Genomic DNA, 13432 nt, shown 5'->3' on the forward strand with positions numbered 1-13432 from the left:
TCCTCAGTGGCATTGTGACTTTGAGGTAGCTACCTGGTCTGTCTGGGTGAGCCTCATTTTGTCATCTTTAAAATTGAGGCAATTAAACTTTCCTCATATGAGTGTTGTGATTAAATCAGGTAGTGTGGTTTTTTTTGTTTGTTTGTTTTTTTAATTTTTTTAACGTTTATTTATTTTTGAGACAGAGAGAGACAGAGCATGAACGGGGAGGGTCAGAGAGAGGGAGACACAGAATCTGAAACAGGCTCCAGGCTCTGAGCTGTCCGCACAGAGCCCGACGCGGGGCTTGAACTCACGGACCGCGAGATCCGAAGTCGGCCGCTTAACCAACTGAGCCACCCAGGCGCCCCAATCAGGTAGTGTGTTTAAAAGCACCAGTGAATGTATCAAGGTGAGGGCTTACTGAAGGTTATTTAAATCTGAATCCTGAAGACTGACTTTTGTTCTATGGCCATCCTGTGGGTCACCCACCTGACACAAAAGAAGCTGCTATTTCAAGGATTCTGCTTTGCATTTTTTAAGTTTTTATTTATTTTGAGAGACAGAGTGAGCAGGGGAGAGGCAGAGAGAGAGAAGGAGAGAGAGAATCCCAAGCAGATTCCACACCATCCTCAAGAAGCCTGATGCGGGGCTTGAACTCATGAACCATGAGATCATGACCTGAGCCAAAACCAAGAGTTAGATGCTTAACGGACTGAGCCACCCAGGTGCCCCTCAGTGAAGGTGTCTGTCTGTTTGTTTGTTTGTTTGTTTTAACATTTATTTGAGTGGGGGGGGGAGGGGCAGAGAGAAAGAGAGACACAGAATCTGAAGCAAACTCCAGGCTCTGAGTTGTCAGCACAGAGCCCAACGCAGGGCTCAAACTCACCTACTGCGAGATCATGACCTGAGCCGAAGTCAGACACTCAACCAATTGAGCCACCCAGGCACCCCTCAGTGAAGATGTTTTTTAAAAAAAAATTTTAACAGGATTATCCCCAGAAAGCTGAAGGACCCAGGAGCACCCTGACATGCACAGACCCTTGTGGGGGATGTTCGTTACCAAATTGGGCTCAGCTTTAAATATATATTTTTTAACGTTTATTTATTTTTGAGACAGAGAGAGACAGAGCATGAACGGGGGAGGGACAGAGAGACAGGGAGACACAGAATCGGAAGCAAGCTCCAGGCTCTGAGCCATCAGCCCAGAGCCCGACGCGGGGCTCGAACTCACAAACCGTGAGATCGTGACCTGAGCTGAAGTCGGACGCTCAACCGACTGAGCCACCCAGGCGCCCCAGATTGGGCTCAGCTTTAACTGTCTTCCAGTCTATATGTGCCCCACTGTGCTGCCTCTCTGCAGAGATTCAGAATTCACTACTCCCTAGCGCCAGGCCTGGACACGGGGTTACCCGGGCTCCTGGGCCCTGCATTTCTGTACCTTAAGATCGGTTATTTCATTTAGTTAACCTCTCAAATATTACGTGTGCATTAAACTTTGTGAGCACTTTTAGGGACTCAGAGAAAAATGATGCAGTTAGAACCTTTGAGAAGTTACATAGTCTTGCAGGACAAAGGAAATGTACCGGTAACTGTACCGGTAATTAAAAAGCCTAGCGTAAGGTACCAGAAAAGGAAAAGTCCATATGCTCCCATACCTCCTCACCTTTCCCCCCCTTAACTAAAGCCCCCTCAACACTGCCTCCTGGCAGACAGTCTCTCCTTTGCTCTCCTGCCCACTGCTCCCTTGCAGTGTATCCAATAAACTTCCATTTCAGAAGAAAAAAAGAAAAAAGGAAAAAAAAAAAACAAAAACTGACTGCAGTCAGTGTCACAAGGGGGCGTTGTGAGAAATCAGAGAAGTCCCTTCTGATTGGAGAGAATGAGCAAGAATTTGCAGCTGTAAAGGACCGCTAGGATTTCAGTAGAGGCAGGGAGTGGGGGAGATTTCAAGGGCATACAGAAGCAGCAAAAGTAGGAAGGTAGGAAGACAGGGATATATTCTAGGAACTGTTAAGAACAATTCAGATGAATGAAGTCCAAATGTGAGGAATGAAACAGTGTAATAATTTGGATAGATATAATGCAGAATCTCTTGAAAAAATAATGCCATTGTAAAGAGCTTTTTCTTTATTCTTGGAGACAATAGGAAGCCATACAGATTTCTGGTTCGGGAGGGTTAAGTTTGTTTTTACATCTGTATAGCAGGTGTTTGATTAGAGAGACTAACATTTAGATTAAGCAAAAAAAAAAAAAAACAAAAAAAACAAAAAAAACCCTACCGTGTATCATGTGGCAAGCACTTGTAAAGTGCCACTTTAGCATACGTGGTCTCATTTAATCCCCATACAGCCCTATTAGATATATTTATTTCCCCCATTTTACCAATGAAGAAATCGAGGCCCAGGGAAGATAACTGACTCGCCTGGCCTCACCTGCCTCAAAGCCAGCCTGTCTCATTCCAGATCCTCTGCACAGGGGCTTCCTCACAGAGCTGGGTATGAGGAAGGTCATTCTCACAGTACTAGGCAATGTGTAGGTGGGAGAGTGGGATGTAGGGGAGACAAGAGACAGGGAGTAGAGCTGGGAGGCCATCGAAGAAGGCAGAGCAAGAGGTTAGGTGTGCCTGATGGGGGTTCCACCGGCAGGGGTAATGAAACGTTAGAAATGCGAGTGAAATTCAAAGGCACTTGGTGATTGGTGTATCCAGGAGGCTGTTAGGTTGCCTGAACTCTTGGGTTGGGAAAGAGGAGTGCTAGGTTGCCCAAAAGCTCCCGGTAACTTGCGTATTAGGTAGTGAAATGCCTCCTGACCCAGGATTGAACATTCACATTATAGGGTTTGAGTGAGGCTAAATTAAACGACTCCAGTAAACACAGCGTCCTATGTGGAGAAGGGATTCAGTAAATCCCGTGTGCCTAGAACAGTAACCCAGTAACGCACACTTTTGAACTACTCCATTCATTCACTTCTTCATTCAGCAAAATTTTATTGTGTCCTATGTGCCATTCACCACGCTAGGTTCCGGGGCTGTACCAGCAACAAGTCAGATATTATATGCACGTGCACGTAAGATTTAACCATGTAGTGACATAATTTATTTTCTAATTAATTTATCTGGTGTATGTTTCTCAACGGGATCAGCTGCCTTTCCAGGTCTTCACCTTAGGAAGCAATGCCCTGGCATTAACCAAGAGGCAGTTTGATGTGGTGATTAAAAGCATGGACTCTTGTGTCAGACTGCTGGGGTTCAAATCCCAGCATCCCCCCTTACCAGCTGTGCAATCTTAGGCATCACTTGTGGAACGGAGATCGTCTTACCTACCGTAGGCTTGCTGGGCACCTAGAACTCCACCAGGAAGTAGAAAGGATCAAGTGTTGTCCAACACAGCTGCATTTCTCAAAAGCATTTATGAAGTACTTTGTGTTTGGAGGCAGTTTGTGACTCGAACACAGGCGAATGGTCTCATTTTTTTTTTTTTTTTGTCATATCCTCGCTTTACTATAAATGGTCTTACCTGATGGCCCTGCCACACAGCAAACTTGGTTCCGAATGACTGTCGGCTCTTTCCTAGACTCTAGCCCCCCCCCCCCCCCCACAAAGAAGATAACAGTTTTCCAGGATCAGGTGCATCCAGTAGCACGGTTGTAGGTTGGGTGGCTGTGCCAGAATGTTCTGTGTTTGGGGCCACATTGTCAGGCCAAGTGTGTGACCTCACCAGGTAACTTATTTGCAGGGCTTCCTGAGAACTCATGTGATGCGCAGGTTGCTTGTTCAGAAATGAAATGATGTCCTAACTATATATAAACATAGGCAGTCGTCATATGTCAAGGCGTGGCTCATACTGGTTCTGTGATGGAACCATTCCTAACGAGGCGGCCGGTGGCCTGCAGTTTTGAGGACTGGCTTCTGCCACAGATGGAGGACAGACTCGTGTAGCAAAGCTGACTCTCCTGCTTGTACTGGGCAGTACCTCTGCTAGGCTTTCCCTTCCCTTCCCTACCATCCCATTCCCTCCAATTCCCATTGCAGAGCAGAAGTTTCTTTTAAAAGAAAGCACGGGGAGGCCTGGCTGGCTCAGTCAGAAGGGCACGCAGCTCTTGATCTCAGGGTTGTGAATCCAAGCCCCACGCCGGGTGTAGAGATTACTTACATAAACTTAAAAATGAATGAATGAGGGGCGCCTGGGTGGCTTGGTCGGTTAAGCGTCCGACTTCGGCTCAGGTCATGATCTCATGGTCCGTGAGTTCGAGCCCCGCGTCGGGCTCTGTGCTGACAGCTCAGAGCCTGGAGCCTGCTTCCGATTCTGTGTCTCCCTCTCTCTCTGACCCTCCCCCATTCACTCTCTGTCTCCAAAATAAATAAACGTTAAAAAAAAAAAATTAAAAAAAAAAAATGAATGAATAAAAAAAAATGAATGAATGAATGAATGAGAGGGATAAAGGGAGACACAGAACATACCTGCACTGCATGTTGCTGCATTCTTGCCCATCTTCCTCTCTGGGCCCTGATTTTCTTTCATCTTGGCAGCTCTAAGTCCGTGCCCATTAATCTCTCCAAGCCCCGGACTGCTGGTTGGGACGAAAACCAGATCCCAAGCCCCAGTCACTTTTTCCTGAAGCACCGTGGCCTTCAGCACGGACGCAGTACTTGCCAGGCGCTTGTGACTGGGCCCAGGATGAGGAGGATCGCCAAGTGCAAGCTCTTCCCAGGGACAGACACCAGCAGCGGAGGGCAGGCTGAGTGAAGAAGGCTTGGAATGCGGATTCCTGCCAGAGACCCATGTGCCGAGGAGATGGGCAACGAAAGCATACCAGTGTGCCCCATCACACTGGTACCTCAGAAGCCGCTTGGGGCTCCTCTCCACGTGCTCCTCTCCCCCTCTCTCCACCAGAGGTAAACCCTTCCCTGACTTTTATATTAGCCATTCTCTTGCTTTTCTTCGTAGTCTTACTAGTTACGTAGGATCTCTAAACAACGTATTGCTCAGTTTTAAGAAAATGAGTAGCAAACACCATACCCCACTGTGCAAAGAAAGGGCAATCTGGTCCCAATAGATGGAGGCATCATAAGGTCAAAGCAGAATGTCTGCATCAGAGGCTGGCCTCGACTCCCCTGAGCATCTATGGGGCCACACCAGGCAGTGAGTGGGCGAGGCCACAAAGGAGGCCTGGAAGCACGGGGTTCAGGGCACTTGGGCACCTAGCAGGGTCTTGGTGTGGACCAGTACAGCTTCTTGGAAAGGGGTACGTGTGAGGGTTGTTCTGTTGTCTTTTAAACATCACATGACCCATGGGGCGCCTGGGTGGCTCTGTCGGTTGGGCGACCAACTTTGGCTCAGGTCATGATCTCACCGTTCGTGAGTTCGAGCCCTGCGTCGGGCTCTGTGCTGACAGCTCAGAGCCTGGAGCCTGCTTCGGATTCTGTGTCTCCCTCTCTCTCTGCCCCTCCCCTGCTCATTCTCTGTCTCTCTCTGTCTGAAAAAAATAAAAATAAATTATAAAAAAAAAAAAAAGATTTTCTCTGTTCTTTCTGGGCCCCCAAATTGTCATGTGTGGGACATACCTAGCGACCCTCCTAAGTCCTCTCCATTCTTTTCCAGCCGTTGGCATTTTTACTCCAATTCGGGGACATTGCTTCTGTTTTATCCTTCAGTCTCAGTAGCACCTGCCACACCGCACACCCCTCATTCCACATCCCTGTGTCCCTTGTCAGCCCGGAACACCTGTGGCAGGTCTCAACCCTTCAAGGCAGACGGCCGCCACCTCTTCCTCAAGGCCTCCCTGGGCTTCACCTTCAGGGTCAGTTGAACATTTACCAGTATCTCACCGAAATAGGTGAACAAATATAAATAAAGCCTATTTCAAAGAGAAGCATGAAGGAAGGATTCTAGAATCCTTAGAGATGAGACCTACTCTGTGCCAGCTCTGAGGTAATCATCCTGATGAAGTCCGGGGGTGACAGTGGGGTGATCCGGAGCCGACGGCCAAGAAAGAATTCTCGAAGACATCCTTGGTGCAAAGAGGCGACTTTATTAAAGCACAGGGACAGGACCTATGGGCAGGAAGAGCTGCATGGGGTTGTGACGGATAACTCATTATATACCCTCAGGTTGGGAGGGGGTCAGGGATAGAGTAAGTCTCTAAGGTATTTGGGAAGCAAGGTTTCCAGGACCTTGAGGGGCTAGCTGTTGCTAGGGAAACACCATTTATTACCTTTTAGTAAAACCTCAGGCATAAGACCCTTCAGATGTATATGGGGGGGGCCATAAGCTTGGAGTATGATTGCCAGCATATATCTTGGGGCAGTTGAGATAAAGGAAGTAGACTTTAACAGGATCCTCAAGGTTGGGATAATGTTAAGCCAAGGTTCTCTTTTGCCCCTAGCATAGTGTCATCATCGAGGCAGCTGAGTTCCTAGAGAAGGTCACTCTGCTGATCCTAAGGACTTGTCAGTGGGCTACAGGCAGTAAGGAAATTTAATTTTACATTTGCCTTAGTTTCCCACATCATCATGGCAAGCGCTTAAACCCCGTTCCTTTGTTCTTGGGTAACCAGGCGTGTCCGAGGACTATCACACACATTCCACCTGTGATGGGGGTGCTGTTAGCTTGTATTTTGCCCTCAGCTTGCCCCCCACGCTCCCTCATCAATCCCTCAGCTCCAACCCACCCTCTATTCTGTGCCACTCTGCAAGCCCCATTTCTGCTTTGCCAGCCACTCCCAGCCAGGTTATGCCAACGGGAGGCACTTGAATGAGACTGCAGGGCTGGAGAAAAAAGGACTCGCTCCTTCCTGTCCGCTTCCTGATCCTGTGAGCATCACCCAGCGGTGCTTCCTCATGTCAGTAGCGGCCCACCGATCTTCCAGCACCCAGCACCAGCTTCTCCATGTCCCCCTTAGACACCATCGTTAGCTGGGCAGCACCCTTCCTCAGGGGCCAGTTTCTGCTCCGCAGAGCCCTCTTCGAAGTTTTCCTTTGGTCCTTTTGTTTTCCCAGCCCTGGGGCCACTGTTTGCTTCTAGCAATTGCTACTTTAGATGCCCTATATACCTAGCAAACAGTTCTTTATAGTAAGTTCTTTATTCATGTTCTAGGTTTCTGTCTCCTGACTAGATCCTGTTACAACTCCCATCTTTATTTTACAGAAACTGTATTTTACAGGAGGGGACTGCAACCCAGAGGGACACTTTTAAGGCAATATCCTGAATTCAGTGTGGGACTGCAACCCAGAGGCAACCCAGATATTTAAGGCAATATCCTGAATTCAGTGTTCTTATTCATCTGTAAGAAGAGGGGATGGTTTCCCAAACGGGGCTTCCATTTTGGCAAAGGAGTAGTTCTCGCGTATTTTTGCCCAGGACACCCCCACTGGTGAGGCTGAGCATTTCAGCCCGGTGGCTTCATCTGTCTTTTCCACACTGGCTGCATTTCCTCCTGCCACAGGGGGACTCTCCATTGTTTTTGTGTTCTGATCGCACCTTCAGCAGGAAGAGGGAGGGCATTCTGATGCCTTAGTGTTTCCTTCCAGGGAATGGCCTCCTTCTCCTCCTCTGATTCTGCAGGATTTTTAATTCCTAAGGAACTGTGACCAGATCTCACTTTGGAAAACCCGGTTGTAAATGAACTCCACTCATCCTTATCCAGGAAAAACAATCTCTAATGTTAGGGAAACGATTTCTGTTATGAAAAAGTACTCTGCGCTCGGACTCGGAAGATCTGGAACAGCTTGCTCCCAGAGCCTCCTGACAAGCAGGGAAAATTGGGAAACCGTTCTATTTCCTTCCTGGGGAAGTAAAAAAAAAAAAAAAGCTTGTTTAGCAGAGCTCCAGAAGGAAACTTTCCGTTCAGGCATCCCCAAAGGACAGAGGAAGTTTATCTTCATTGGAAATGCGACCTGCCCCCCCCCCCCCCCCCCCCGCAGCTCCTCGTAGTCTGAATTATCATTGCAGAGAGGGTGCAAGGACATCATAAGCAAGAAGAGACACTTAATCTCGAATGAACAGTGTTAAGATATCAACCCACTGAGAGAGGTACTGAGAGAGGTACCACGTGGCCTATGACAGAGACACAAATGCAGTACTGTCCCATTTAACCTGACAAAGGTTTTTCCTCTGATTTGAGACTTTGTGCATATGGAAATCTTACAAAGGTATGCAAATGAAATCGCCTTTTCCTTCAGAATTTTTTTTTTTTTTTTTTTTTTTTTTTGAGAGAGAGGCCCTATGAGTGAGGAAGGGGCAAGGAGAGAGGGAGACACAGAATCCAAAGCAAGCTCCAGGCTCCGAGCTGCCAGCACAGAGCCCAACGCGGGGCTCGAACCCACGAACCGCAAGATCATGACCTGAGCCAAAGTAGGACGCTGAGCCACCCAGGCACCCCATGTCATAAATCATTTTTATTTTTAAAAAAATTTTTTTAACTTTTATTTTTGAGACAGAGAGAGACAGAGCATGAATGGGGGAGGGGCAGAGAGAGAGGGAGACACAGAATCCGAAGCAGGCTCGAGGCTCTGAGCCATCAGCCCAGAGCCCGACACAGGGCTCGAACTCATGGACCGCGCGATCGTGACCTGAGCTGAAGTCGGACGCTCAACCAACTGAGCCACCCAGGCGCCCCTTTTAAAAAAATTTTTTTTTAACATTTATTTATTTTTGAGACAGAGAGAGACAGAGCATGAATGGGGGAGGGGCAGAGAGAGAGGGTAAATCATTTTTATCAAAAAGAATAAAATGTGATCAACTCAGCACTGTTGGAAGAATCCGAGGCAGCTTGGTGACTGGAGCCCAGAGGAGCACTTTGCTTCTCTAGTCAGCTATGAGCAGTGCATGTGGTACACCTGATGTGCAGATGAACAAACACAGGCTCTTCCTTGCTTTACTGAACAGAATCATCCCTGGGAAACAGGACTAGAGAGGAGTGTACGGGCTTGGCTGGTTGCGCTCCCAGAAGTAAGAGCAGAGCAGGAGAGGCAGCGCTCACCTGGCAGGGGAAAGGCGTGGGGGGCTTCAGCCCCAGCAGGACAGGGATCCTCACTCAGCATCACCGCCTTTTCCTCTAACGCATGTTCATAAGTCTACCCTCTCAATGTGGCAGAACCGGTAACATTTTTTGGACACGATTTGGGAAGCACGTTCTGGGGTGTGTTTTGTGTGGTTTTTGGCTTAGAAATAAGTTCTTTATTATCAAGAGCTATTGCCAGTCAAATACCTCACTGCTTCTGATCTAACATCCAAGATCTCTATTTACCCAGTGAGTGGTGACAGGGTGCTCTGATAGACGGAGGACCTGCCAAGGAGAGAATTACTTGGATCAAGGTCTACAGGCAGAGCCTGTGATCTGAGCAGCATATAGTGCCAGTGGCTAAGAACAGACTCTTAAGAAGCACATTAGTTCAAGATCAGTCTCTGACAGCTGTCTACCCTTAGGCAGGTTCCTTTACCTTCAAGTACCTATTTCTCCTCTGTAAGTGAGTGATGAAACTATGTTCCTCACAGAGATGCTAAGAAGGCTGAGTGAAGTAATCCACAGGAGGTAGCCGCTTAAACAAAGGTTAGCAATTTTTACCACCATCACCCTCCAGCAGAATTCATAGACCCAATGGACCCAATCTGGAAATCTGAACCTCCAGCCAGTGGTTTCTTTCTCCTCTGCTGTTACAAGACCAATCTTCTCAGCCCTTAAGTGTTTCCTGCCTTTACTGACACACAGGTACCTCATCAAGCTAACAAGACTGCAACCCCCTTAAGGGAAAGCACCAGCTCTAAAACTTATCTAGAAGACAGTCAAATATTTTGTCAAGCATATGATTCAGAATGATTTTATTTAAGCAGACATAACATATATACATTTGTAAGTGCACAGACGATGTATTTTATGTACATGGCTTAGACAGCTGTTTAAAGACAACCAGTGCCCACTGGGAAATAATTTTCTACAAAAGTGTGGAAAAAAACAAAGATCAACTGAGGAGGCAAAAACTAGACATGAATTCAAAACATGGATATAGGTTTTCATAATCAAGAGCAGTGCCCTCACCATCTCCTCCCTGTGGTCACCACAGGGCAGGAAACTTTAATCAAAGAGCTTCAGGGTGCTGGTTCCCAGACCGTGAGGAAGAGAAGGGAAGAGCAACAGATAAAAAACCCGGCACTTTGGTAGTGGGCTACAGCCTGGCCACAGGCCTGCCGCACTTGCAGCACCCAGAGTGGGGACGTCCCGGTCACCGAAGAAGCGATGAGCCCCTTTCTGCCAACTCTTCTCGGGCAAACTCAATCCCCTTGCCTCACAAGAATGTCGGAAAGGTCCTCAGTTCCTTCCAGCTTTAGATTCTGAAGGAAGATCAAACACATGAACAGATTCTAATCAAGGTAACAGGGTGGTGACTACAAAGAATGAACTTAGTCCCATGATTGTAAGAAAATTATGTTATAGCAAATATCATTTGCATAATAAAGCTAATTGCAAATCCTTGCCAACTGCAGGGGGAAAAAAGGCAAAAAGAAAGACTTCCTGGTGCTGGTTCCTGCAACAACCTCTCTCTGTAACGGGCCCAAGAGCTAAGCTATTTGCTCTGGAAGGAACGAAAAGTGGACGGGAAGCCACCAGGAGACACAACACATGCTTGTTAACCCTGTCCATGTGTGGCCTTGTCCAGGCCCTCCCCCTCCCTGCCCCATAACCTCATCCCTGAGGACGGCCGTGACAGCCCCCTCGCTCCATCTGCTCAGGCCTTTCCCTACCCCTCAGCTCTTCCCCCACCTAACACCCCCACTCTCCCACCCCATGAATTCCCCACCAATCCCAGGCACTTGTTTCCTTTAGGACCAAACAATTGCCAGAGGCCTGTCTTTCCTAAGCTCACCACAAGCATACCTCCCCTCACTTGGCACTGGAGGCAGGCACGATGTGCTGGCACTCAGCAACCACACCACCCTTTCTGGTGCACCTTCCTGTACTGCTAACGATGGAAAGCTGAAATCATACCCCCCTGAAGTGTGACTTCTACGACTCAGGTTCCAGAAGCGGTTCAGGTTTGGGTAATCAGTCACACCATATTGGCACTCAGGCCCACAGAGGTAGAGGAGACCCTGCGTCCACCACTGCACCCCACGCCCCGTCGCACTTCTCAGGGGAGCTCATTCCCAGAGTGGCTGATGAAGAGTCCAGATGGGAGTGAAAGACAGGGAGAAAGAAGGCCACAAGAGAGTCATGTTCTGGTATTAAGCGTTGTGAAATTTCTCTTGGTGGTTCTAAACTGAGTTACCACACACCCCTGCAGACTATCATGGTAACTGACAGGGTCAATGTTACAGTCAAATCTTCTCAAACAGCCCAAAGCCAAGACCCAGCAATGGCCTCCCTCAGCGCTTAGCCCAAGGGTTTCTGGTCTGGTGCCATCTCCCCATCCTTTAAATGCTGAGCGCTCTGGGCCCCTAAAGACACACTCCATCACAGCACAACAATCCCGGCCCTGCTGTTGGGGGAAGCAGCGCAGTGCTGGAGCCAGAGCATTATGTGCCTCAGTGAGGCCACAGAATCACCGATGCTTTTTAGCAGGGTTTCCTCGGCCCGGTCTATTTCGGAACCGAGTGTAGACCATACAGCCGCTCTCTCACAGGGAAGAGGTAGGCTTCTGCAGAGACACACAGCCCAGGGCAACACCGATTCTCAGACTGGTGCAATTGAGTGAAATCAGTAACATTCTCAATTTGGACTCAAGATGAGGGTTTCTGAGCTTTGGGGGCACCCTGTGCTTTAGGAGCCTGTATGTGCTAGGAGAACACACCCAGAGGGAGAGTTCACCAGCACCTACGTCCGTAAAGATGGTGTGAGGTTCCAGGCCTCCCCCAGAACAGCTTTACAGTCACACTTCTGAATGTCAGACAGATGGATGGCTTGTGTGCCCTCCTCTTCAGATGGGGAATCCTCCTCAGAGCCATTTGTGGATTTCTTGTCAGGATGATAATATCTTTTTGGTTTTTTTTTTCCTCCTAGTTATTCTTTCTTCATGTAGTTTGCTTCTGACATTGGATAAGTTGGAACATGTCAAGAATCACACGGAGCCATTCTCACTGCCATCTCCCACAACCACGGATGGGGCTGTGTGTCCCCTAGCCTTGTCTTCAGGACTTCTGAACAGGGCACATGATCTCTCCAGTCAGCCACTGCTGCTTACTACCTTTCACCCTGCAGCCATGTGAGTTCAATGTTCCTGGGTCAACAATCAACCACGGTGGCTCTAACGTATAAGCTCTTCCCGTCAGAAGCTAAGCTGGGTTGCTCTGTTCACGCCTCAGTAGTGAACCCCCCGGGCCCAACAGTCAGCACCGTAGGTGCACACGCGCAGCACCTGTCCTGGCTCACTGGCTCTTCCACATCTCTTCCCCGCCCAGCCTCAAAACTAGCTTCTGCCAAATGGACACTTTCTTCTTCTTCAGTGAGGTCATGAGCTTCGAAAGAGAAAAAGTGGTCCCTGACTCCCAGTGGGAGGTCCGTGTGGATAGGCTGAAGGCTATCCTACACGGGTCATCCTGCAAGGGAACCTCTCGCCTTCGGGCCCAGCAGTCGGTCCAAGCAAGCCCAGAGCTGCGAAACAGCCGATCATTGCGTCATTTTAATTACGAGGCCAGAGGTCAGGCACTGGCACACAGGAAATCCTGGGTGCTTCTGCAGCACCCCATTTTTGCTGGCATTCCAGTGCAATCTTATCGATCCTCTCAAACCACTCTTCAGTGTTCAGACAGGCGCCACACTCTCGGCTCTGGGGCAGGGTTCCGGTCTTGGAGGAGGTTAGAATCCACAGCTGTGGTGCACGATAGCAGCGAGACATGCCCAGCCCTAGTGATGCTCTACTTCAAGAGCCAAAGTCTACGTGAGGGACCGGCTGCCTAAGGACACAAAAGGATACAAAGGGTACAAAGCCTCACGCAGTGCCACTTGTTGGGGCTTGTTGCTGGCTGCCTCACCGGGCTGCCTCCTGGGTAGTTGCCACCACACTCTTGGGAAGATGGGTCCCTGCCCGCTCTTCTGGTGACTGTGCCACGACTGCTCAGTTCTGCTGGCTGGCGTGGCACACTGCGGAGCCTGGCATTGTTGGTGGTGCAGCCCTGCTGGCCATGGCCTCCATGTTCACTATCCTCTCCCTGCATCAATTTTCCTTTCATCCTCACCTGGCCCTCCGTCCTCCACCACATCTCCATGTGTCTTGACTTTGGCACCGGCAGGATTTGCCCTTTAAAGCCTCCGACACCCAAAAATACAAAAGCACTTTATGCTTTAAAGTTGGGAACTGACAGATCACAATTCAGCACCTAAAAATTTCCCCAGTTGGGTCCTCCTCATTATTTTCATTGCTAATCACACCCAGTGGCCTTTTTCTAAGTCACTTCTAAGTGCATGGTTAATCCTCTGGGTTGAAAGTACTGCGTGAGTCACTGTATTTAAGATGTCC

General features: G+C 48.7%; 1 protein-coding gene across 3 annotated transcripts in view; it reads right to left on the reverse strand.

Moving 5' to 3' along the window:
* Positions 1-9783: 9783 nt before the first annotated feature.
* The window catches only part of NCAPH (non-SMC condensin I complex subunit H), a 33127-nt gene continuing 29478 nt past the window's right edge, over positions 9784-13432 (reverse strand). For 2 of the 3 annotated variants that reach the window (XM_007082381.2, XM_042982062.1), the window contains exon 18: positions 9784-10310. In XM_007082381.2, the coding sequence (XP_007082443.2) occupies positions 10251-10310 (60 nt within the window). In that variant the 3' untranslated portion in view covers positions 9784-10250. Of the gene's footprint in view, positions 10311-10825; positions 11133-13432 lie in introns of those variants that run through there. The other variant, XM_042982063.1, reaches the window with a different exon arrangement.

This window comes from Panthera tigris, chromosome A3, assembly GCF_018350195.1.
Source record: "Panthera tigris isolate Pti1 chromosome A3, P.tigris_Pti1_mat1.1, whole genome shotgun sequence".
Lineage (NCBI taxonomy): Eukaryota > Metazoa > Chordata > Mammalia > Carnivora > Felidae > Panthera > Panthera tigris.